This window comes from Curcuma longa, chromosome 2, assembly GCF_044706935.1.
Source record: "Curcuma longa cultivar G26 ecotype Majalengka, Jawa Barat chromosome 2, ITB_CL_G26_1.1, whole genome shotgun sequence".
Classification (NCBI taxonomy): domain Eukaryota; kingdom Viridiplantae; phylum Streptophyta; class Magnoliopsida; order Zingiberales; family Zingiberaceae; genus Curcuma; species Curcuma longa.
In genome coordinates this window covers 4,649,479-4,675,887 of record NC_133862.1, presented here as the reverse complement: position 1 = coordinate 4,675,887, position 26,409 = coordinate 4,649,479, and the positions used below count along the sequence as shown (strand labels likewise).

General features: G+C 38.3%; 2 protein-coding genes and 1 pseudogene across 4 annotated transcripts; 1 reads left to right on the top strand and 2 right to left on the bottom strand.

Moving 5' to 3' along the window:
* Positions 1-344: 344 nt before the first annotated feature.
* LOC141822132 (putative isoprenylcysteine alpha-carbonyl methylesterase ICME) lies at positions 345-11,965 on the bottom strand. 3 transcript variants are annotated; one of them, XM_074709562.1, is made up of 12 exons: positions 11,682-11,965; positions 9,092-9,168; positions 8,826-8,895; positions 8,663-8,743; positions 8,478-8,552; positions 8,289-8,390; positions 3,916-4,053; positions 3,645-3,710; positions 3,369-3,512; positions 2,382-2,472; positions 963-1,145; positions 345-696 (listed from the first exon to the last, which is right to left on the bottom strand). In XM_074709562.1, exons 1-11 carry the CDS (start codon positions 11,933-11,935, stop codon positions 984-986), a joined length of 1,260 nt encoding a protein of 419 aa, XP_074565663.1. In that variant the 5' UTR covers positions 11,936-11,965; the 3' UTR covers positions 345-696; positions 963-983. The 3 variants fall into 3 exon arrangements, with proteins under 3 accessions (XP_074565663.1, XP_074565664.1, XP_074565665.1); XM_074709563.1 differs by having other exon boundaries at positions 345-684; XM_074709564.1 differs by having other exon boundaries at positions 345-679.
* Positions 11,966-14,626: 2,661 nt separating this feature from the next.
* On the top strand, positions 14,627-16,774 carry LOC141821451 (cyclin-D4-1-like). Its single transcript, XM_074708881.1, has 6 exons — positions 14,627-14,836; positions 15,579-15,668; positions 15,805-15,900; positions 16,009-16,210; positions 16,291-16,412; positions 16,529-16,774. The coding sequence occupies exons 1-6, from the start codon at positions 14,627-14,629 to the stop codon at positions 16,772-16,774; spliced, it is 966 nt and encodes a 321-aa protein (XP_074564982.1).
* A 920-nt stretch (positions 16,775-17,694) lies between these two features.
* LOC141822131 (protein neprosin-like) lies at positions 17,695-20,189 on the bottom strand (annotated as a pseudogene).
* Between the last annotated feature and the right edge of the window lie 6,220 nt (positions 20,190-26,409).

Here is a 26,409-nt window from a genome sequence, read left to right as displayed (position 1 = left end):
TGAATTGAATTGGATTAAAAAAATTTTAATCTATTAAGTTGGTAGGTTAGTTCACTCCATCCTGTTATAGGACTTTTTGATGAGTTGATCTGTTTAAAGAATAACAGCTTTGGGATTAAATAGTTCTTAAAAAAAACAGATTCCACATCTTCAGTGGTAAACAAAAGCTCAGCAGTTAGACTCGTTTAACTGGATATAAAAGCAAGCTTTTAAACAATTGAATGGAACAAAATGTGCTCTAACAAGCTTAGAGGATCACTTTCGTTAAGTTTGAAAAGATACATGCAAATATTAAACAGCAATAGCAACAGTAGATTGCTAATTGTAATATATAGACAATCTAAAACAACATAACATAATTCAATTGCATCAACACAAATTATATCCGTAGAACGTTCAAATCGTGATTAAAATAGCTATGTAACACCAAATTGTCAGATGTGTGAACTACATATATAAATTCTTGGCATCAGCTGCACTATTTCACATGATGTCAATCATTTGATGTCATCGAGTGGTCAGGCTTCATTTCTTTGGTATGTCACTGGTATGCTTTGGCTATCGCTTGATTTCAATTACCACACTTGAAGAGTCACACAAATTACAGGGCTAAGATTCATCAAGTGCTGGAGGAGCAAAATCATAGTACTTCCTTGATTTCACATAACATGAGGCAAACCTATCCTGCATAATTACCTGTGAGGATTTATATAATCAGATAGTAGCTTCTACACTGCCCAATTTAATCACCAATGGAAAATTTTCAGGAATGATAGACAATGACACGACAAGTACACATTTGATATTTATATTGATCACGTCTAAAAAATTTAAAAATAAATATATCAGACACTTGAATCTACATCCATATTGGATACTTGTACGCGAGGCCATCTCACAAATGGGAGTATAGAGCAGCCAAATGTAGTCCCGTTGAGGCTAGATATTCAGACAACCATTACCTTGATATTCCGTCTGTATTCTCAGAAGGGACTTATTTCATGAGCCAGTTTCAGTTGCCATTCAGGAACTAGCCGTCTTGCTTGAGGGGCTGTAGCATGTTTTGCTAATGCAACTGCATCACCAGCATGAATTACGGAAATAATATCTTCAAGAAGTTCATCTCTACCACCTCTTAGAGGATCCTGTTTGCAGAAGATCTGTTGTCAGAGTGAATCAAGAAAGTTTTCAAAAGAAACACAACTATTTTAAGAGGAGGCGGACACAACATAAAAAATCTGTTCTGCTGTTGCAGCAAGAAAGTAGATGTGCATTAAGAGAGCAATATATGGTGCGACTAACATCTACGATGACCTTCTAGAATGTCACCCTATGCTCTCTCTCACACACACGCGCACACACACGGCCGCACGCGCGCTTTCTTCTTCACCCAGTCAGCTACTCTCACTCATTTATTCTGTGTCTAGGTTATTTGCCTTCCAATTAAAAATAGGGGAACATACAGATGAAGACAAAGGATACAAGAGGTGAATCAGCAAAAACATTTCTCCCTTCTCTCCAAATGATCTCAAATACATGTTAACACAGCGCAGTTCATAGATCAGTGTCAGGCCGCTATTTATTATTCCCTCTATATTGGAATCAAGTTCAAGGTAAGAAAGTCGTTTAAATAGAAATTATTTCATGCTACAATTATGCTAAATGTAATATTTCAAACAATGTTAAATTATGCCAAGCTCATAATTTATCTTACTCCAACATGTTAAAGCAAAGAATTGAGTTGGCTCTGGCTGTTGTGATTATTCAACTTAACTCTGGATTTGTGGGGTTTTAATGTGCTTTTCTTATCCTACAAGAAAAATCAGTTGTGTGCCTATTTTTACCAGAGATGAGAAGATTTTGGCAGCTTATCAACATGAAAAATCAGGATTTTGCAGCTCCTTTCTCACTTTTGGTTTGTCCAAAAGTGAAGTGGGCCTATTGTTATTTTCTCTCATCCCTCTTTTCGTCTCTTTTGAAGTAGACAAAACAAAAGAGCCCTTCTCCTCTCCTTTCTGTCTCCTCTTTTTTTCCCCTAGTTGAATAGTGCAAAGAAGGCACATAAAGGAGACAAAAGACTGAAAATAGATGGATCGAGAAAGGAGGAATAACGACAGATGGTTAAAAGTAAAAACTAAAAAAAAAAGGTGCAAATTAATTTCATTTGGAAACCTATTATTTCAGTGGCCAGTTAAACTGGTTTGAGCCAGTTAGTGTGCCCTATATAGACCTGTTTTTAGCACCATGATGGATTATATGCCATACAGATATCTTTTGATTCTTCAGTAAATAAAAGAATACAAGAAAATAGACAAAGGATATCAGCTTAAACTGAGGGGGAAAATGATAAAATAAGTCAATTGTTCAAATGCTCAAATTACCTGCAAAAACAAATCAGTGTGCGTCTTGCCTTCATACAAGACTAATCTAGCTTGAGCTCCAGCACTCTTAAGAGCATTAGTGAAGTCTTCACTGCAAAATTAGGTAGGTTGCCCACAAAAGGCCAAACCAAAAATTTGAATAGAATAATTGGAGAATTAATATAAAACAATGAGAAGAACAAAAGAGGCAAAAAATTATTTTGGCATACAGAAAAGAAAGAAAGGAAAAACAGCTAATCATCTTATCTTTTTATATATAATAGTTAACAAAATGTCACTGCATCCGATAGTAATGATTCCTTAATTAACCTTCACATTATAGCCGATTTTTAAAAACTCAAGGTTAAATGGTGATGCTGTTCTAGTGACAGATCTGGATTTAAGGTTAATTATAACTATTGTCAAGAGTCATCATATGGAGTTTTCAAGTCCAAGGAATTGGATTAAAATTGATGCTAATGGTTGCAAGCAAAATGCACATACCAGATTTGTCTCAGAGGTCAGAAGTGATAAATAAAATAAGGCATGGTGATGTGAATAAGTTCAGACTTCTAAGAGCTAGTTGTTTCAACTTCCAACAAATATGTTTTTTAATAGAGGATAACTGTTGAATTAGATCCATGGAGCAGAATTCAATTTATGAGTTTGAAAATTTGAGTTTAATTCTTCTATTCTTATAATGACAGTATGCAGACAAATATAGAAATTTGCTGAGATCAACAATGCACTATGTTTGACTAGTAATTTGATTGTCAAGAATGAACATATAGAAACCTGAACAAATAACTTCATAAGCATAAAATTTAAACAAGTATGATGGTAGGAAATAAGGTATATATGATACAAACATACTAAAGCAAGTCCTAATTATTTTACATAACTTTCATATTTTCAAGTTCTTAAAAAATTTCAGAAATTGTTGTTCAATCGAGAGTATATTTTTCATTGTAATGTTTTTAAATCTCCTGTAAGTTTGTCAAGACCAACCTTGCAATAGAAGGTATTGAATAGTCGCCTGTTCCATGGAAAAGAATAATCTGCGGGAGATGAGAAATAGCCAGCTCAACACTCTTGTCCTGTGCAGTTAACTCGGGAGAAAATAGCCGCAACGATTCTTCCCCTTCCATTATGCTGTCATAGGATTTCAAAGTTGTGTGGCATTGATATACAAGAGTGCTATTAATCAGAAAATAGAAAATAGCAAATAGAAAATAGAGTAAAATTACACAGCAGTGCCAACCATGCAAATGACAGAAACACTACCTGAGAAAGATTCTGCGATACAGGCCACGATTATGGAAGTGATCGACCAACTTGAGCAAGTTGTATCTGTTGAAATTCCAGAACATCTTAGAATTTCTATTTTGTTCTAGAGTGAATACGAGAAAAAGTAAATACTAAACAGGACACGCGCTATACAATTTTAATGCAACAATAAAAAATGGTTCTAATTTGGAACAGTAAACTGAATTAATCAAGCTAAGAATAACATGACATAAGACACCAATGGAACTTAGAAGAACTCAAGTATTACCCCCCAGACAAACCAAAGTAGGTCTTTATTTGGGATACGCTCCAAGTTGTCTTTTCTCCTTTTGCTTGTTTCACTGCCTGATCCAGAAGCACACATGCAGCTATATGTGCACCAGCTGATTGACCCATTAGATGGATCCTGCATATTAAATAATTTATAAGGTAACATATGTGAGACATTTGGATGGCTGATATTACCCAGTATGCACAAAAGTATGGCCGTTACACAAATTAAATATTCTCTTTTTTTTTTTTTTTTTTTTTTTTTTTGCCATTACATAAACTTTGTTGTGCCATAGTTTCTTCTAGTACTTTATTAGGTACCTTTACTAGTCAATCTGCTTAGATTGACAATATGACAGTGAATACATCAGCTGCCATTGGATATATGAGTAATTATGTTACTCAGACTTGGATTTGAGTACCAGTATGCCAAGGTAAGAATGAGGATCTTAGAACTAAATGTTTTTATATGGGGGACGAGCTTCGACTCCTTGAGTAAACAAGAATAGACTTGAGTCGCAAGGCATATGTTGAGAAGCTAATAAAAGAAAATATTTCCATACAAATATATGATTCAATGAATATCTAACCCTTCAACAATATTATCAAATCCTAGCGTGTGCCACCTTTAACAATTAACATCATCCTAGGTTTGGAGAAGGCTCAAGCTCCTTTTATGTATACCCTAATAAGCATAACACCAAATTAGAGATCAATTAGAAGTTTCAATAACACATTTTAGATTGGAAGAAACTTATTTGATGGTCAATCATATCCAAGCACATTCCTATGTTGGTTAATTGATATAGAAAATTACTTTTACTGGTACGACATCACCAACCACCACACACAAGCATTATTTGCCAAGATAATTAAAATCACTAATAAACTTAAGCAAAATGCTCAAATCAAATTAGAATAAATAGGAACGCCAATCATTAGTAAGAAATGAGGCATAGTAGAGAAAAGTATATTTCATACACTGTCAGTGTAGTCGAATACAAAAGGCAATATAAAAATTGCACAGTCTAACGTTAGTGAAGAACCTTGATCCACCATAAATTGATTCACCACCATAAATTGATTCATTGCAACAATTAACAGACTTAGGCAAGAATTTAGGAGAGAGATCAAACCATTTTCCCTGACATAAGGTTATATAGAGTGAGCATTACTTTCAGCATGAAATTCCACAAATCGAAGACAAATTGAAGATGAAAAAGAAGTAGAAGATCCAATAGTTTCATAGATTTTAGTGTGTAAGAAGATAATCTCCAAAACCCACTACTACATTAGTACTCTCCTTGCAATTCCCAAAAAAACGGAGAAGTCTTTTAAGTAATCACATAACTCCAAAGGGATCTTATGGTGATTTGGTCCCTTTAAGAAACATCTCCACTAACCTTAAGATAACCAACACTGCTACCTCAATTATTGATCCATCTCCTGATAACAAAGAACATTTAATTGTCTCAAAAATTAACACTAGAATAACTCCCATTTCACTTCACCCCTTAAAAGAGCGTTTAACAATGATTAACCATGACTAAAACTCACAAATTATGGCCTCTTTATACTACCCTAAGAGACAAAAAAGGGGAACTGAAGGAAATAAAGAATAAAGCAAAAAAAAGGGATAATTTACAAAATTATCAAGAATGCTAGCAGTATGTGCCATTTTGTAATTACTTATGAATCTTAAGCTCATCAACCGAACAAGTTGATTCCATTGTCTATTTTTTCTACCAAACTAGGAGATTTAAAGAAGCACATGCTTATGCTGGTAAATTAATTCTAATAATTCACAATTATGTTCATGGTGATACTTAATTATTCTCTTACATGTCATAAGTCCGAATTGCCCATATAAACTCCCCTTTGATCCTTCTTGTCCACTTTATTGAGCCATACTACAAGAACAAAACTTCTAATGCTTATCTATTGAACTTGTCAACATCGATTTTCATCATAGAGGATTTGCCAATTATTAGGAGACATTTGTGCCTTTGTCCTTTCATGTGGACTTCCCACTGCTCTCATGGTATTAATGTTGTTGCTCTAATCCTCAGTAGTCACATTCTTAGACAGCAGGACTACTAGTCACATTCTTAGACACCAGGACTACAGTGGAAATGCAGACATCAATCTTGCCTGATGATCAAGCATAATGTTGCCATTTTTTTTTCTTTTTGGAAGGGATGATAAACGAAAGAAAGATGCTAATAATATTAATGCTCAGTTCGTCAAAGATAAGAAAATTAAAATGCATATATTCCTTATTATTGGCAGGTACATAAAAAAGAAGATATAGAAACTTGATTCCTTGAAAGTGAAAGCAGAATATGTAATAGTTCTTTAGTCATTCAAAGTGATGACCAAAGATATTGATAGTGAAAAAGCTTTATCTCTTGAGGTCAAAGCAAAGATAGTGAGTAGCAATTCCTTACTAATTGCAAAGGATGACCAAAGGGAAGATACTCACAACTCTTCAAGAATGAAGTTATCCCAGATGAATAAGAATGATAAAAATAATAATCAATCAATGTAGAATAAACAATCTAATAAAAAAAAGGAGAATGGTCTTTTCTTTTACTTGAAAACTTTAATGTGTTATTTTTTACCTTTTTTCTTTTGACAAACTTAGTCCATATTGTACTGAATCTTACAATACTGTACTATTGTTGGATCTAAAATAGAGATCCCAACTTCATTGTTTCATCAATTCCAAGTTTAATAAGATTTACACTGTTTACAAAATTTCTCCCTTGGGGCATTGTTTATAAAGGATAAGCATTCATAGAGAATCTTTTTCATATCAACCATATTTTGTGAGGCAAAGGATTATGATATAGCAATCTCTTAGGCATCAAAAATGTTATATAAGAGATCATTTATTCAGGCAACAAAACTACAAGATAAGTGGAAAAAAGGACTAGCATATGACTACTGGATCATGCAATGGAAATTTCCCTTTTAGTGATGCATTAGTGCTTCAACACTTGTCCAAGTTTCATGCAAGAAAATGAAAACAACCAAGGCACTTCTATTGAGCATTATTTTGTCGTATCATACCCCCTTGCTTCATGGGTGGTTCCTAAATGTTGTGGTGATTTGACTTTTTCTAACTTGCCAACCAAAAAGATTTCTATAGTTTTGATGTGCCATGACCATTGGGAGTACAATTCTAAAGCATTGTGAACAAGATGTTCATTGCTCATGAAAAACACCACAGTTTAAGCATTTGCCGCTGAGGACATGTGATGTGAAGTAAATCCAGGGTTATCCTAAGAACTTTGCCGATGCATTTCACGATGCAATATAATATCTAAGTGCCAACAAACCATTCTTCTCCTAAAGGCTCTAAAGGGCAATGACATGAGATTTATCTACAAAAACTGGAGTAAATACATGTACATGTTTGCAAGACTTGGGATTATCTTAGATATTACATGTCTCGCCAACTCGAAGATTCATAACAATGTCATTGGTCCTTTGTGTTACAAAATGCTACACAGCTTGACCATCTACGGATTACTTATTGTGGCATTTCAATTAACATTTTATCTTGAATTAGTGCAAGACATTCCTTGATCTTGAAATTTCTTGTACTGTCAAGGATGTCATATTGCTTTAAATCTAGACGTACTTCTACATTTATCAACATGCATATTAAGTCAAGATATAGCATGGAAGGTAGTAGAAAGAATAAATTCATATATGCATGAAGAACTTGATCGGAAATAGCCTCTTGCAAAGCAGAGTAAGGCTGCGTACAGTAGACCCTTTCTGGGGACCCCGCATTGGCAAGAACTTTGTGCACCGGGCTGCCCTTTATTTGCATGCATGAAGAACTTGAAAGTTACTTGTTCACTAATATGTTTACAATGATAATTGTTTGTATTAATTTTCAACTGGAAAGATAAAGAAGCTGCATAAGGTAATATTAGAGTTTTATAATTTATTCAAAAGTACTACAGTTACCATGATTGGCCAAAATTATTCTTTCATTTCCTTAATCTTTCTATACTCCTCAATATTGCTCAAACTTTTCATCTAGCCCTTTTGTTGCAATGTCAAGCACCTAAAATCTGATACCTACACATTGAGTGGGATACAGACATCCCCATGGACACATCTAAAAAATTGTAGAAAATGAGATTCATACATCTAAATCCCTATACTTTTGTTGGATACTTTTACTCAAGTCCTAGTAATAGAGCTACTCCTAGAATGCATGCAAGCATGCTATACATGTTCAAGCCCACATTAAATCAAAATTAGCAACTACATCCAAAAGTTAATCTAGATGTCTTTATTAGTTGCAGTGAAAGTTGTTTAGAAGCATATATGTATAGTGATCAATAGTTATACCGGTTAGGATCACCTCCATAGCTAGCAACATTGTTGCATATATATGATATCCCCTGGGAAGCATCTTTTATCATATCACTTATTGTACCTTGAGGAAAGTTTCTGCAAAATAGAAAAATTCCAAACAAGATCAAGTTGTGTATCTCATTAAACATATATAAGTTCCATTTGTATGTGTCTACTCATTACCTATAATCTATGCAGGCAACTATAACATCTCTTTCTGCTAAACGTTTCCCTAGAAGAGCACCCCATGCTTTATAGCTGGAAAAAAAAGAAAAAAATAAGCTAACTTATAATCATTTAACAGTGTAGCAGATGTTAAATCATAAGTGACTCAAGCTTTGTCATTCTTTACGATGAACTTAACTCACCCAATGATCCAAGCCCCTCCAGTTACAAATGCAACAACTGGCTTAGGTGTACTAGTATCAAGAGGTAAATACAGATCCAAACTGTTTGGAAGAAATGATAGAAGAGAGGAATCAATAATAAACAAAATTAAGAAAAGAAATTTCACAGTTTTTGCAAGCCTACCGGTTTCTTGGTTGTTCTCCATAGATTACACTTCTACGTACATGTTTAGAGAAGAAATAGTAATAACCAACTAGAGAAAAAGACAAAGGTTAGTTAAGGCATTTCCCTCAGAGCCAACTTGATAAATTATATTGACTTGTAAGTTAACACCATAAGACCTGGTAGCAAAATTAAAATTCTAGTACAAACGGAATGGCAAAAAGGTGATCAAAAGAAGAATATCATGTACCAGATGCACTAGGGCAAAGTTTAGTAAGAGATAGCACCTTGTATGAAACCAGGCATAAGTAATACAGCATAAAATCCAAGAGCAAGAAACCTTGAAATCCACCGATAACCAACTCTGCATGAAAGTAAATACTCAGTAATAACCATTCCACTTTTACTTCTTCTAAACAAGCTTAACCAAAATGAATATGTAACTAAAAAAGAATAAAATTGGCATAAGTATATCCTTTTAGCCACTCTCCAAACCCAGAACTGAGAGCTAATATGAATAAATACGATTATGGTATGTGTACTTTCTTAAAGGTATTATCGTGGAGTTGCAACCAATTCGTTGCAACCAATTCCTTTTCACACATATAAATACGATTTTAGAAAAAAGATTGAATATATCTTCTCAAGCACAAAAGGTCAAGTGTTTAACTACTTCAACAATTTCATGCTAAGGTGGAAAGGAGACTAGTACTCCATGAAATGTCTTTGCTCTAACAATAAACAAGAGTACATCTCTCATGGTTTAAGGTGTACCATTCCACACGTGGCATGGGACATGAATGATTAGCAACAAAATTGCAGCCAGCGCTTGATGGTGTTCTATGAGATCTCATGAAAAAAGAATCAAGATGTAGTGCCAGAAGATATTAATTATTGTCTCTTGAGCTTTGGTAGTCCCTTTGGATGAGCTATCTCAATCATGACTTCCTTTCTCTCTTAACTTGCGGAATGTCAATATGAAAGGACTAAGAAATGTTCTCAAATTAGGTAACTCTTACTCATCTTTATGATTATACTCTGCAGGAGATTAAATTGAAATAGTTTTTGTGTTTTTTAAATGAAAGAACATAAAAGTGGAAGTGATGGCATGAAAGAGAAGAAAGAGGATATACTAGTGGAATTTAGATGGGTTATCACAATACAACTTGAAGTGCATGGACTCTCAGTTGCACAAGTTTACATTTCATAGGATTGTCATTTTCACAATTTCACTTTTCTTGTGAATCGTACAGTTTTATATAGCTCCATTTTTCCATCACCCCTTCTCATTAACCATCTGTGTGACCTTTGGGGGGAAAAAAGGTAGATATTTATTCCTTAAGTACCAACTGTTATGTACCATTGATGTTTAGGCCCTCTATAGTTCTAGGGAAATTCAATATTGCACTTTGAGAGTTTCTAGTGGGCAAGAAAAAATCATGGACTGGTGAGAATAGGTTGGACTTGAAATTATTCAATTAGATCAATGAAATATGATATATTGATGGTCCGTAAGCTTATTGGGACCAATAGACAAACAATTTCAGCTCTTGACAGACAGGATAGTACCTCAAAATATGTGGTACATGATGGATTTTTGCTTCATGAAATACCAAGAATGCTATACTGATAGCAAAAGTAAAGATAGATAAAGTTATTGTATTGTCTTTCACCAGAGTAAAAAATTCTTGAGAAATTTTTTTAATCTTCTATAAAGCACCAAAATGTTCTTATATTTTTCAGTTCCTATCGCTGTACTTGCTGCTCATGTCTTTATGAATTTTTAGCTTCCATCATTTTATTTATCCATTGAAGGTTACATCATCAAGAACCATTTTTTTATTCCTCTAACTCTCTTTTTATTCTGTCATATTAATCCTCCTGACAAGGGAACAGGCTAATTCCTCTTTTTCTTCTGAAAGAATGGGGGGAAACAAATGAGCTATATATTTTGCAGGGTTGATCGGTATTTATATATTTCTTGTAAAGTTCTCTTGACGCTTGAGTATGAACTACTCTTTCTTCCCATTGTATATGCTAATTGATCATGTGGTAATATAAAGGAAGCTTCTCTGAGAAGTTGGCAATTTGCCTGTGGCATTTCTATTTTGATTATCATGTCTTAGTCAACAAGTTCCACAATTTGGAGTGTCAAATTAAAATCGTCATTTTTGCTGCTGTCCATGGTTACCTTCCTAGGATGTCAAATTAAATTGGTCATTTGGAAGTGCCAAACTAGAGTGATTTATAAATGACATTATAGTGCACTACTAACCTGTATTGCTCCTCGAAACATATTGTTCTCCTACATGACTAATTTTTCAATTATTCTAACCAGGAAATCTTACAGTTTCTAACAAATATTTGAAACAGTCGGATAAATTAGAGACGTCAAAAAAATAAACAGAATAGGACATATCTTGATGTGCTTGAGGTCAGAAAAAATAAATACATGATTTTGAGAAGTACGAACTGCACAATATAATCCGAGAATTTCAAGCTAAAAAGAATATCTTTAGTATTTCGACATAAAGATGCCTTCAGAAGGGGAATTGAAACAATAAAAAAAAAAACTCTTTCATTAATGGTTCCATTGAAAAATAACTATTGTTCGGTGGGGTTGTCAAAACAAATCTACTGTACCAAAAACACGCAATCGCGGATGTCGAGTCAAAAAGTCAATAGCAAGACTGAAAAGCAACGACGCAACCGAGAGAGAGAAGTACAAACAGGAAACCACGAAAGTCGAGCAAACACGATACCAAAATACTAGTAAGAACATCAAATGGCCAATAATAATAATAATAATAATAATAAACAAAACAAAGGGCGCAAGCATAACTTTTCCAAATGTGAGGATCAAGAACGAGGGCCTACCCGAGATATTGAAGGAGGATAATGGTAAGGCGAGTAATGAGGTACGTCTCTGCGGCAGCGTGGCCCATTTCCTGCCGGAAGGATTGCCGGCGAGGTGGGGGCTTGAACAGCAGATCACCGCTCCCCCTTCTTCTCAGGCTGCCGGAGGAGCCCCACCAGAGGAACGGCCCCTCCAGATCTGAGCCATCTGCGGCCGACGACTCTGTCCCTGCTCCACTTCCTGCGGTGGCGCGACGCTCGGGATCGGACCCCATCGCTTATTCCAGGAAGAGAGAGAGAGAGAGAGAGAGCGGCCAGTTTTGAAACGAGAGAGAAACAAAAGCAAGCACCGCAGGGGCGACGTTTATGCGGACATGCTTTTTCCTTGCCGTCCCACGCTTCACGTATCGTAACCCTTTTACATTTTACACCCTAACCTATAGCATATTCACGAGTAGCTGACAACGGGAAAGTACTCATCAATTAAGCTTTATTCGGGGATAAATATGCAAAAATAAAGGAGCGAACAAAGAGAGACCCTCCAATGGAGGACACGTGGGCTGGTGACGTTTCCTCTTTAATTATTTCTCCGCATATTTTTCATTTAAAAATATTACAATATAAAATAAATTATCTAAATTTAATTAAAATTACTATATATATATATATATATATCAAATATTTTTATATTAAAATACCCTTTGCTTGGGGGGAAAGAATATGCTTTTGGTATCACCGCTAACAATCTGTGACTATATGACACCGCTAAAAGACACATTTTGCCACCGTCTCAGATTCTATCGATCGATAATTTTTTATTATTTTTATTTTTATTTTGCTTTAGGCGCACTTTTTAAAAGGCACTGCTAACTGATAAGGGTGGGGGACAGATGTCAGTTTTAGGGAATTACTGGAGTAATTAACTAAGCACGACACCAGTCCAGCGGTAGCAGAAACACGAAGTCGAGTTTTAATATATATATATATATAGACGTGGCTCTAATATATATATATATATATTTATTTATTTATTTTTTTTTTTTTTGATGTTCTCTCTCTTCCTGGATAAAAGTCAAGAATCAAAGTGAAAATCAAAGTTATAGTAAGATAGATCAATACGGATCCGATCCCATCAGAGTGAAATATTTATTACTTCAGACTCAGACCATACTTTAAATTCAACATGGGTTCAATTTTGACCTCCATTTGGACCCTTGAAGTCATCTCATCCGACTATCCCGGCCTCAGACTTTATCTCGATCATTTCTGTCGTCTCTTTTCTATTCTCGTCCGACGTCTTGGTCGTCTTGTCTCAGTCGGTCATTTCGGCGTCATCGTCTCATCTCAGCCAATCTCGTCTCAGTGTTTCGGTCGTCTCGCCCATCATCTCATCTCGGCCAGTCTCATCTCGGTCATCTCAATCTCAAGTCTTGTCGCAGTCCCACCTCGATTAACTCCATACTGGGCTTCACTTTCACGTCTTCTGGAAACTGTTATCTTATATGACCTATTAAAAAGAAACGCAATATTTTCACGGACACGTGACAGTCTAAGAATGAACATGGTTACAAGGTTATCAGACTCGGTCTTCTTGAATATCCCTTTTTCTACACATAAGGTTAAAAGAAAATGATTGTCGGATCTAGTCCCTTTTGCAAGTTGCCATAAGGACTTTATCTCATCCAACGTGGAGATGTCTTGAGCAGAATATAAAAAGCTTAACCCTCAGCCTTATTCCATATTCGACTTGAAAACTTTACTAGTATTATCTTCTTTCCTGTCCACATTTCATTATCTGTCATAAAATCCTAACTTGAGTGTCGAAGTAACTTGTTAGGATTCTCTCGCACCAGTCTAACCTCTCCTTAAAGTGTATTTTAGGTCTTGATCGTCTCTCCCACTCATCCAGAAGCTCGCACTGAATGGAAAATACTCAAACACTATTTATAATTATTTCAATTATAATTAAAATTACTCTAACATGATTAAAACTACATTAACTAAATAAAATTTATTTTACCACTGTTGTGACAATTTTGACTAAACTTATTACAATGTGAAATAATTTGAAATAAAACTATTTTAATATTAGTTAAAATTATTCTAATTTAATTGAAATTACGCTTTGTTATGTATATATATTTATCAAATGAAAATAGTAGCTAGAATTAAAAAAAATTATTGAAAAGTTTAGATAAGAACTGGCCATTCACAAGAATATATATCTACAACATTGATGGAAGTAAGAGTTATTTGAATTGAATTAAGCAATAAATACATATCATTGAAAAATAATTAATATAGTATATATGTAGTTTAAAAGTCAACATAATATATGTAATTTTAAAGCAAATATATAAAGCAATTTATTTTAAAAAACAGTTAAGATTGTTTAAAATCTTAAAATTAAAAATATATTATAATTATTTTTTGCATATTTTAAATACTGTCGTTGACTTGCGATCCAATGTTAAGTTCTACGTAGATGGTTATCAAGTTACAAACATACTTTCAACTTTAGAACAATTTATTTAACCATAACAAAATTTGAATTTGTTTCGGTAGAATAATTTGATTTAATTTGAATTTATTTTTGTAGAATAATTTAATTTGAATTGCTTCCTTGCTCAATAATTCAAGTCGAATAATTAAATATGGGTAACAGATTAAAAAATAATTTCCATTTAATCGATTTAGTTTGGCGGGTAATTTTCAAATCGAAATTTGGTAGGTTTTTGTTTTTTGAATCGATATTGATTTTTTTTTAAAAAAAAATAATATTGTTTTCGATTAATTTTGCTGCGCGCTATAAATAGAGCTACGTTTTCGATTCAGTTGCATCTCCACACTTTTTACTCTTCGAGCCCTAATCGCCAGTGCGATCCTTTTTCGTTCCCGTCAAGTGCCCGATCTCGACGAGAGAGGAGGGGAAGGAGGAGAAAGCGGGAGCAGGATTCGGATAAGCGATGAGTCCCCTGGGGTTTGAGTCCGATGCTGCGGAGGAGCACGGTGCGGCTTCCGAGTTTTTGAGGTTTCCACTGCCGTCGGAGCCGTCCTTGAGGTCGCTGGTGGAGAAAGAGCAGGAGTACGTGCTTAAGAGTGACTACCTCATGCGGCTGCTCTCTGAGAGGCAATTTGCCGCCAGGAGAAACGATGCCATCGATTGGATGTGGAAGGTACCTCTCTTTTTTGTTTTTCGTTTTAATTTTTGTTACCTGTTTCTCTCTATTTTTTGAGGTTTTTATTTCATTAGCGAGGTTTATTTATTTATTTGTAGTTTGTTGATTGAAGATGAGTAACGTGAATATGCATGAGCAATTCAGTGCAACTCTAATACATACTAAAATGAGAGAAAATGAGCTAATATGATAAAAACTGTTCATGCACGTAATTTCTGTTTGAGTTGATTGAATTGTTTCTAGTTGAAGAGTGTAAGGAACAGAGAACACTCAATGGACAACTCTAGTTAGGGTAATTAATCAAGAATGAGTTGGAATTGTTGAAGATCACTATTATGATATGGCATATAAAGGGACTGTTCATGTAAACGACAAAAATAGTTGGGGTATTACAATACTTGATCTACATAAGTTGACGTGATGCAAACCGAGAATGCAAAATTTGATCCAAGTTCAATGAGTTTAATTAAGTTGTCATGGGATGAATTACTTGTAATTTATCGCTTGATAATATGCATTAAATAGGCTTTCATAAACCTTCATTCATATTCAGAAGTTCAACATCATGTACTAGGTTTAAATCAGTCTATGGGGCATGCAAACTAAGGAAAATGCTTAATGGTGAACACCCAATGGTGTATATAGAATGCAATAAATGATATGATTCACCTATTATATGTCTTGTTTGTTTCTCCTCTTATCCCTTCTAAACTAATGGCATCTGTAATTTATTTAACAGGTTCATGCGTTTTACAAGTTTGGTCCGCTCAGTGCTTACTTATGTGTCAATTACTTGGACAGATTCCTCTCCTACTATGACTTTCCAGAAGTAAGAACCGTCATCAATCCCTCTATATTTTATGTATTGCATTCACAGATTTATCATGTTCATCATAGCCTTCATTAGTTTTTGTCTCATTGTTTCATATGGAATAGTCTGACTTATGTGTTTGTGATTATAGGAGGATCAGCCATGGTCGACACAGCTACTCTCTGTGGCCTGCCTATCTGTGGCTGCCAAGATGGAGAAAGTCGAGGTTCCTCCTCCCTTCTCATTACAGGTTAGAAAACCCAAAACTCTCCTCTAGCTTGTTGTATGAATTATACAATTTTATGAAGTGACCACAAATATAACTGTACTCACACTTTATTTGTAACCTCTTTGATAGATTTGTGAGCCAAAGTATGTATTTAGAAAGACGGCAATCATAAAAATGGAGTTAACACTACTTTCCAAGCTCGGATGGAGGACGCAAGCTGTAACACCCTTCACTTACATAGACTTCTTCCTCAATATGATCAGTGGTGCACATCCACCAAGCCATTTGATGGTCTCCCGGTGCACAGAAATCATTCTGAATGCCGTCAGAGGTAGTTCTCCTAATGCAAATTCTGCATTTTTTTAGTGTTGGATTCATGCATGGCTAAAACAATGACCCAACTGGATGCAGTTATTGACATGATGGAATTCTGGCCTTCTGAGGTTGCCGCATCGACTGCATTGCTGGTTTTGGGAGATGCCAAGGTTGTGGATGTGATGGAAAACTTCCCTCATTGTCCTCTTGTATTGAAGGTATTTCCTTTTCTGACCAAAATATCCAGATTTTTTTGATTGTTAGATTCTCTTTGGTCACAACTAGAAAGATGAAACAAAAGGAGAATAATTTGGTGATTCTTTGGTTGTTTCAGAGAAAGGTCAGGGAATGCTACGGAGTTATCCGATACTTGGAGATGGCGAGGCAGCGTGACCGTCTGCGCCAAGCTCCTGCTTCGTCCCCTGAGCCTGATAGCCCAGATGGGGTCTTGGACTATGACAACCTGAGCATCAAGAGTGATGATCCAATTGCTGACCAGTCTCATAAAACATCAGCCTGCAAGAGGAAGGCAAGCCAATCAACATGCCCTTCCAAGCGGTTGAGAATCAGTAGATTATGATCTGTGAAGTTCTCAGTCGATCCGATCCACCTGATTCTTTGATTCTTTTGTTTATCCGGCGATTCTGACTCGACCTTGGAGTTACTGCTCAGGCCAACTGTATCATAATTCACACATTAGTTGCTCAGGCCCTCTGTTTTATTCATGTTGAATTGTATTTGCACCTGAAAATGTACATGCTCCTGAAGCTGTATACAATTGATTTGGCAATCCACATCAATCCTAACGGAGAGTTTAATTGATTGATGCATCCATCACAACATCAAACAATGAATTGTTAGTGTCAGTCCTTTAGTGTCAATTTGGATTGAGTGAGATTCAAATTGGATTTAAGTCAAATCGAATCTATTAAGAGGGTTACATGATTATCATGCATGAGATTAATAGGGTATTAATTCTCTTATCATTAAGAGGGTTGCATGAACATCATTAAAAGAGTTGTATGATCATCATGCATGGTATACATGAGATTATTAAATGTATTAATTCCATGGAATCCCAAGAGTCAAAAACCCTTCATATTTCATGGTTGGATATAAAAAGGATGAGAGAGTCTTGAGAGAATGACTATTGGTCTTCTTCCTCTTCTCTTCTACCTTGGCCGAACCTAGTATTGTGCTAGCACCACGATCTGGTTTCTCTCCATCTCAGTGTTCGTGTGGATATAGTAGAGGCACGAACACACTGATCGTGCTGAGATCCGTCAACCTTTCAAGGCAAGAGTTGCTGTCGGGATTGTAAAGGACTCGCATCGAAGGTAACATCGATTCCAATAGATAGAATCGGTAAAACGAATATGGTTTTCGCATGGATCTTCTGGAGGGATCCCTTTTCCGCTGCATTTTATGCGGCTAAAATTGATTTTAGGCGCACGCAGATCTCCTACATGAACCACATCGAGAAAAAGAAAAAGAAAATGAGTTGCGTGTGTATATATAGCCATGCAATTAATTGCCTGCATGGGGAGGTGAAAGTGAATGTAATTCTATTTCTATGTCGACTCAGGAGCAGCTGTCGTCGTCGTCGTCGTCTCTTCCGGGTCCGCCGTAGTAAAAGTAGTTGCCCCACACGGCGTTGATGCCGCCCTGGATGTCGTAGCAGCGGGGGTGGTCGGCCAGCACCCGGAGGTTCGGCACCGGCACCAGGCTGTTGTCCCAGTCCACCACCTGCAGGTTCCGGAAGTAGGACGCCTGCCCGAACCCCTCGCCGGCGAACCGCCCGCTGCCCATCTGCGTCGACGTGTGCTCCCCCATCGGCCGCGTGTTCACCACCTCGCCCCCGAACTGCACCATGCTCGCGTGCTCCGACAGGTGGCTGAACAGGAACGACGGCCAGTACCCCACCAGCGTCCCCGACCCCAGCTCCAACCACCAGTTCCCATGCTTCGGATCCTGCAATCATGAATTCATACACCAATCAATCAAACTTTCGATTAAATCTAACTAAAAATAAGTTACAAACTACCTTCCACACTAAAAGACTGATATCAAACTGGCCGCCAGTGGGCGTTGAAACAGGGGAAATGGCAGCTCCAATGGCTACCATGTTTGTTGGTTTGAATGAAGCCTGAGCAGAGAAGGTTGTAGCATCCTGTTGCTTGATATGCATCACTCTGAAAATTTTCAAGATTCAGAGAATGATTGTATATATTGAGCAGGTATATCTTTAAATAGAACTTACAGTCCAATAAGTGAAGAACCTCGGAGAACTATCACCATATAGCTGGGGACTGACCTGAAACACAAAGAAGCAGAAGTATGTCTCTGTATCACGAAAAATATATCGATGTTAATAGTTCTTTTAAGGCCAAATTTAGCACCTGCCATCCAGCTTCAATGGTGTTGAGGTCGGTGCCAAAGGATCCAGAGATGACCCATATTTGCGATAAGCTGAATTCAGAAGGGCTCGTCACTTTGGGTGCCCACACATTGATGCTTGCTTTTGCACCATAATATTCATCTCCCACGACATACCCAACCGCATGCTGTTCATCGTGTGAATTGTAAGAATTACAGAGAGAAATGATCAAACTACTACACAGATTCAATGCTTTCGATGGAAGAAAGGGTAAAGTGGAACTGAATGAAGAATCTGCTTTACCAACTGACCTCGTGGTCGTCGCTTTCAGAATCAAGTCTAGTAATCGCGACAGGCTTCCTGCCGAATCTCTTCGCAGAGCTGGCGCGCACAATGTCTTCTTCTTTGGTCCTCCTGATCGGCACCGATCCCTCAGGACACGACTCGCCGGACGTCCTCCACAGCTGGAAGTCATGCCCGGTGGTCGCCGTGCCGTCGGGGGCATGGCCTCTCGGTCTCTCCGGCGGATCCTAATACAAATTCGAATGATGAAACGATCGAGCGCAGAGATGAGGACGCAGAACTCACCAGAGGTCGCGACCCTCTGAGCTTCGGATGATCAAATGCCGGCTGAAGATGAGAGAGCACACAGTCGATGAGATCCCCGTCGGGACTCTGTCGGCGAGCCAAAAATAAGTGAGAGATCTTAGACCGAGAAAAATATAGAGAAGACGTACGTACCTCAATTGTCTTTACAGGGGGCTTGTTCAGCCTCTTGAGATGGGCTCTTACTCTCCTATACTTCCTCACCTCCTCCCCCGGCCAGAAAACCGTACTGTTCGCCTCTGAGACGGCCGGACCGACGGCGGCGGCGAGGAGAAGAAGCGCGAGAATGAGGACGAGCACAGGAAGGGATCTGCGACGGCTGTCAGCCATTTTTGTGGAACTTCGGAGCTTCGGACCTTCTTCGTTTTGTCGTTCTATATCTGTCTTTATCGTGGTGCATGGGCGCCCCTCGTCTTCCACGAACGAACCTCCCCCGTTTCCTCGATTAACCACACTGCCTGCCTGCCTGCCTGCCATCACGCACTCCTCCTCCCTTCACGTCGAGATCCAAAAGAGAGGACTGATTGCTCTGGCGCTTGCATGATGAGCGGAGGTTGCAGCCACGAGAGGTGCAATCAAGAGTCCCTGCTTCCCTGTTTAAAGTGATTCAAGCACGCTCTTTTCCTCCTTTTTCTCCTCCATCGCCTTCTTTTCTGCCATGTATTTTATTGTTGACGAGACTAGTAAAAGCAGGAAGGAGGAGGTCAGGGCATTATATATATTACAGCAAACGATGCGCAGCATCTTCGGCTTTTCATTTCTTGGGGTTCTTCTCATTCCATTCTTAATTTTGGATTGGATCGCAAAGGAGGCATGCAACTCGATCCACTCGAGTTCTGAGTGTCCCCTGTGGTCATTTTCTCCATTTCCCAGATGTTCTGTTCTGTTCTGTGTCAGTTACTGTTTTCTTGGAGGAGCATCTGCATCAGATACTATCTGTCAAGGGATGATTTTTTGGATACCAAAACAATGAGTTTGTACTTTTGATTGAAGATATACTGGTGGAAGAAGACGACAAATGTTCTTGTGTAATCTTTCTTGGCGGAACTTTCCTAATGCTGGTTTAGTTTCGTGTTGCTGGTAAATACGTACGGTACAGTTGGCCGCATTAGTGTAGTGTTGTTCAGTAAATATTCTCTTAGTGAGTGAGTAATGCCTCGAGCTTTCCGTCCGGCAGTAGTGGAATCACAATTTTTTTTTCTATTTTTTTATAATAAGATATCTAATTAATCTAAGTTTTAAGATCTAATTTTAGAAGTGATTGTTATGGGCGTGAGGAGCGGATCGCGGTTAGCCAAGCTTGAAAGCGACCTATCAGGTCTAGCCCAGAGTGTCGCAAAGCCGAATCGGACCTTCGAGTTGGGCTCAGAGCGTCACAGAGCCCGGAATCAAGCCGTATCCCCGGCACCTTGGTCCCGAGTCGAGTCTTTTAGGTCGGATCGAAGGAATCGGCTAGGACCTGACTACAGTACCTCGCCAGCGGCGCCGGCGCCGGAGCCGGATCGAGGCTCATCCCCTCGGACGCTCAGAGCCAAATCCCCTCGTTGAACCCATCAAATCGGTGCGGAGATCAAGTTTCACCCTCTCGAATGACTCGGCACCGAACCCCCGAACCAAATCCTTCAGGTCGATGCGGGGACCAAGCCAGATCCGCAAGGAAACAGGCCTCTCCCTGTCAATTCGGCCCTACATCACTTCCGAGCTGAGCCGGATTCTCGGAGCAGCGTCCCTGCCCGAGCCGACTCGACCCATTCAGACGTAAGGCACGCCGGCTTCCCCGTTCTGCCCTGGCCCAATGCGAGCTTCTTTTTCTTTCCCAAAGACCACTCCTCCATCGTACGGTTGTGAATGTCCTCCTGCCACCTCTGCAACTCATCATGACAATGCTATGACAGACGTGCGTGGTGACATGACCCCCTTAAATACAAGTCAGCGATGAGACATATGCGCTGACTATACCAAGCCTTCTAACACATTCATAACGGTGATGGAACTTCAGTCACATCTATGACATGACATAACGTCTTCGATTCATATAAAAAGTTAGTTCTGTACTAAGGGGAGACATGCAATCTCACATCTTCTCTTTTCGCTCTCGTTCTCCTTCTACACAAGCTAACTTAAACATCGGAGTGGTCGCGTCGGGACAACCCCTGGCCTTCCTACTCACGTTCGTTGTACTCGTAGGTCCTAGAAGCCCTACATCTTCCTCTTCGCTCAAGTTCGCCCACACGTGGTGCTAAGAAGAAACACTGGCGGAGCCAACCCGGGTAATTTACCCGGGCTAATTCCAAACTACCCGAGCTATTCTCTTCATTTATTCAAATTTGCCTTTCTTTTACTTATAAATCCCAAAAAAATTCTTCTTTAATGGTATTGGGCCCCCGGCCGGCTATAGCCCGAGTACCTCTCAAGGTGGCTCCGCCCTTGAGAAGAAAGCTGCGCGTCCAGAAGTGGATCTCAACATGAAACAGTGATAATATAGTAAATCATTTGAATAAATCGAAAAATACAGATCCTATGGATCTGACAACTATCCATCGATAATTTTTTTTAAAATTTTTTAAAAATAATATACAAACTCTTAATTTCAAAACATTACAATTTTTTTAGCACATTAAAATAACAGTTGGTAGGAATATATTGCCAAAGAATATAAGAGCTAACATCATCCAGTTGGGTAGTTGGGTTAGTAGAGATGTGAATGTTGGATTTAATTTTCTTAAATATCTGGGCTTACATGCATATTATTTTTAATAATACATAGCATGATGTGATTTAATTAAAGTATTCATATGTTTGAATTATTATTATTATTATTATTATATATATATATATATATATATATATATAGAAACGCTATCCTGGGCGCCTCCTCCCTGAGCGCCTGTGCGCGACACCGTCCATTTCGATCACGCGCCAATCTGAACCGTCCATTTTTGGGAATGTCTTCGCCGAACCCGTTGCTATTCCCGCCGGCATCGCGACGCCGTCCGACCACCGACGGCCGTCGGACCAGGCCCGATGGACGGCCAACTCACCGGCAGTCCGGATGGGCCCGGATTCCGGCCCCGATTGACCGGTGGCGGCCGGAATCTCGACCGAAATCGCCGCCAGAATCGGGCGGCCGATTCCGGCCAAAATTCGACCGGCCGCCGGCCGAATCGGGGCCGGCCAAGTCACGGGAAGGACCGGCGGCAGCCACCGGTCCTTCCCGTGACTTGGCCGGCCCCGATTTGGCCGGCGGCCGGCCGAATTTTGGTCGGAATCGGCCGCTCGATTCTGGCGGCGATTTCCGACCAAATTCGCCGATTCCGACCAAATCGAGGTCAGACTCCGGATCATCGGACCGCCGGTGAGTTGGCCGTCCATCGGGTCCAGTCCGGCGGCCATCGATGGCCGGACGACGTCGCGATGCCGGCGGGAACGGCGATGTGTCGGAGGAGACGCACACGGGTCGCGTAAGGAGAGGCGCCCAGGATAGCATTCTTGTATATATATATATATATATATATATATATATATATATATATATATATATATATATATATATATATATATATATAGAACTGATCTCCTGCGCTCCGCTCACCTGCGCTACCCGTGCGCGACAGCCGACCTCCTTCCGTTCATCGCCGCCGTTCTTCGTCGTCCGATCACCGTTGGCCGCAATCCCGGACTCGTTGGAAGCGCAACTCGACGGCGCACACATCGGCACCGGATTCCGGCCGGATTGGGCCGGAATCCGGCCGGAATTCCGGCCGAAACAGGGCAGACACGGTGGCGCCCGCTTTCGCCGGAAATCGGCCGGATTTCGGCCGAATCACGGCCGGAATCACGCGCCGAATTTGGCCGGAATCCGACCACCGGACCCGGCGCCGGTGAGTTGCGCATCCATCGGCTCCGGTCCGGTGGCCGGAGATGGCCGGACGCCGGTGAACAGCTGCGGTGAAGGAGCAAACGTCCGAGAAGAAACACTGTGCGTCGATCGGAGAAACGGACGGTCTCGATTGTTTCGCGCACGGGGAGCGCAGGATAGCGGAGCGCAGGAGATCAATTTCCTATATATATATATATATATATATATATATATATATATATATATAATTCGTTAATCCATAATCTATTATGGTTGATGGACACTGATAACATATTCAAATCTGATATATAAAAGGATGTGGTCTTCGTAGGGTTAGACAATCTGACAGATCTCCATGCCTCTCATTAACAAGGAGTGTATGGTGCAGAATCTGTTTCTATCCGAAGAAATGATACATCGAAATGATGAATCATATGGACACATATGAAATTAACAAAAACTCAGAAGTCCCTCTATTCAATCCTTTTGTTGTTATTGTTGTTGGATATCATGTTTGCATACATTTTTTTTTTTATTTCTTGAACCTCTAGTGAGTTATAGACAGAGTTTGGAAAATTTTAATCTTTGATGATTTTATCATAGATGATTGAATTGCAAAAACTTGTAGATAGGTGAATGGAATTCTTGCTACATAAGATTCGCTTTCACAAAAGACAACGTGAGCAATGGCACTTCCCGCTACAATCGAATTCTATTCTATTATAAAATCGATGAAATTAGATTTTTTTTTATGTATAAATCTAATTTTGTATTCGTATGGATTTAGAATATTACATTATAAATTCATGTTTCCATCAATAACATGGCATGTGTCCTAGCGTAGCTCAGTATTAGATCTTTATGGTTGAGTTAATTGGTTATTGCGGAACAGATTTATTAAAATAGATAAAGATTGAATTTAGATGAAACTGAGACAATGTCCTCTTTTACAATGGTCAATTATAACTTCCTGATTTACCTCCTTATAGATGATTATAAGATTGATCGTATGACACTGCTAGGTTGTAGATTCTATCTTTTATTGAAGAGGTATTAGATCCTTAACATCCAACTCAAGTTTAGATCATGCTCGATCCAGACTTGACTTGTTAGGTCATGTCCAACAATTTAGAGTCGACCAAGCTAAACTACATCATGCTCGATCTAGACGAGACCCATTAATACCCTTACTCGTTAGTCTAAATTGAGGTGTACATATTTCAATTTAATTTACTGAGTTATTAGAGAAATATTAAACAAAAATCGAACCGATTGAAGGTTAAAGAAAATTCGAATTGAACTAGAATCATTAAGCTTCCAAACCAAACGAAATCGATCGGTCTAAATTTTTCAAATAAAAAAATATTATATAATTTTTAATACATCAAATGAAAATGTTCAATTTTATCAACCTTTAATTATATTACTTATCGGTTAGATTTTATTAAATTATTTTCATCCCAAACTCAAATTGAAACTTCTTTTATTTTTAAATCAAGACCAAATTGATATGTTTTTTTTGGGGTAAAACTATGATGCCCTTTTCATTTATTATCAAAATGATATCCCATCCCACTTTTACACATTTTATTTTTTGAAAATATAAGATATAACGACCTGTAAAAAAAATTTGACTTCTTTCTTTTATTAATGTTTTAGCAAGGACACACTAATTTAAAAATAATATAAAATATGAAATAAAATACGAGACGATATTTACTTGGTTACAATTCTCAAGTTGTTAGTCCAAGACTATGAAAATGTTTATCAAAAATCTCCTTGTCAAAAATACTCCAGAGATGGAAAAATCTCATATAACGGTTGAGCGTAGACTAATAATAAATTGAACGAAACAGATAATTCAAGTGTATATTTTCTACTTCGAGCTTCAGTCTATTTATAGCCTTCACCTCGATTTGACAGTTATGTTGACGTAGCACTTTTGGACGCCTGAAAGTCTTTCGAGTGCCTAGATTCGTCGATCCCAATCTAATTTGTTAATAGTCTACTAACATGTCTAGATGACTCCTTGCAATCCGAGCGCCTGGAACTTCTCTGGGTGCTTGGACTCCGCTGACGTGGACTTCATCTTCATCTGCTGTAGCAATGGCTCACGCTGACATGGATTGAGTATCCGATCGCCTGGAATGGATCCGGACGCCTGGATGCTGGAGCGCCCGGAATGGATCCGAGTGCCTGGACGCTTGGAATGGTCAATTTCGTGTCAACCATTTTCTCTTTCATTCTCCGTTCTGCCTTGGTCGCCTTGTGCAGTCTTTTCCCTAACTTTTCATCCCTCTGATGTATTGAACCCTTCTGACTCACTCTCATGCGTCCTTTTTGCTCCGCCGGAGCACTCTTCCGTAGCTCCTCGTACCTCGGATGCACTGAGTCGATTGGCTCATTTCCCGTACCATCCTTCTCGTTCGCTTGTGTCTTCTACTAAGGTTTGTCATTTAGATGTTACGTGTGATCTCCTAAATCCCAATACACTTAGACATATGTGTCAAATACCACAAAGTTTAATTTCAGACTTATTTGATTACACATCAAAATTCCACTAGGGTACTAACAATAATTGTTACGTAATTAATTATAACGCTACGAGATTGTAGCTGTTACAATTGCATAGCAATTACTATTTCGTATTTATAACAACTATGATCCTTTAACTGGTTCAACATAATATTGACTAGTATTAATCGAAAATAAATTATTTATATTATAGTGGTTATGATTCATAGTTGCTTAATATATATGATATTGATATGTGTTGATCAATATTGAATAAAGATGAAACGCCTATATATAAAAAAAATAATGATAATCCCAGTTGCCATATCTCTGGGGGTGGTCGGCCCGGTGCAATGGTAAGTTTCCCACCGACACCAGGGTTCGAAAAGCGCATACGGCGACCAATCCGGATGTCCATTTGATTGCATGAAACACTTTTATATATATATATATATATATATATATATATATATATATATATATATATATATATAAAAGAGTTGCTATAATATAATGTTATTAGTGTTGATTAATATTAAAATTCTATTATAATATAATATTAATAGATCAAAGGTGAAATATCTATATTAATTATAACTAGTACAATATTATTTATTTGTATTTATCAGTGTCCATTTTATAACAATATTTATATTTCTTCTGTCTTCCCGGGGCATCGAGTCTTTACTTAAAGTGGGGACTTAGCCTCCATTGATGCTTCCCACTCACACAACAGCACTATGCAGTCCCCACGCTTCCCTCTGCCCTCTCCCAACCGCTCCCAAAACCTCAAAAGCAGGCAGAGCAAAATGGAATAACCCGAGATATCTTGAGTGGAGCAGACGCAGTACTGCTTTAA

What these genes read in the sequence shown, in the direction of transcription:
- LOC141822132 (XM_074709562.1), bottom strand. Translation starts at nt 11,935, where the DNA reads ATGGGGTCCGATCCCGAGCGTCGCGCCACCGCAGGAAGTGGAGCAGGG. An exon ending in ATCCTCCTTCAATATCTCGG is followed by an intron (nt 9,169 to 11,681) that starts GTAGGCCCTCGT and finishes ACTTTCATGCAG; the next exon opens with AGTTGGTTATCGGTGGATTT. An exon ending in TATGCCTGGTTTCATACAAG is followed by an intron (nt 8,896 to 9,091) that starts GTGCTATCTCTT and finishes CTTTTTCTCTAG; the next exon opens with TTGGTTATTACTATTTCTTC.
- LOC141821451 (XM_074708881.1), top strand. Translation starts at nt 14,627, where the DNA reads ATGAGTCCCCTGGGGTTTGAGTCCGATGCTGCGGAGGAGCACGGTGCG. An exon ending in CCATCGATTGGATGTGGAAG is followed by an intron (nt 14,837 to 15,578) that starts GTACCTCTCTTT and finishes TTTATTTAACAG; the next exon opens with GTTCATGCGTTTTACAAGTT. An exon ending in ATTGTCCTCTTGTATTGAAG is followed by an intron (nt 16,413 to 16,528) that starts GTATTTCCTTTT and finishes TGGTTGTTTCAG; the next exon opens with AGAAAGGTCAGGGAATGCTA.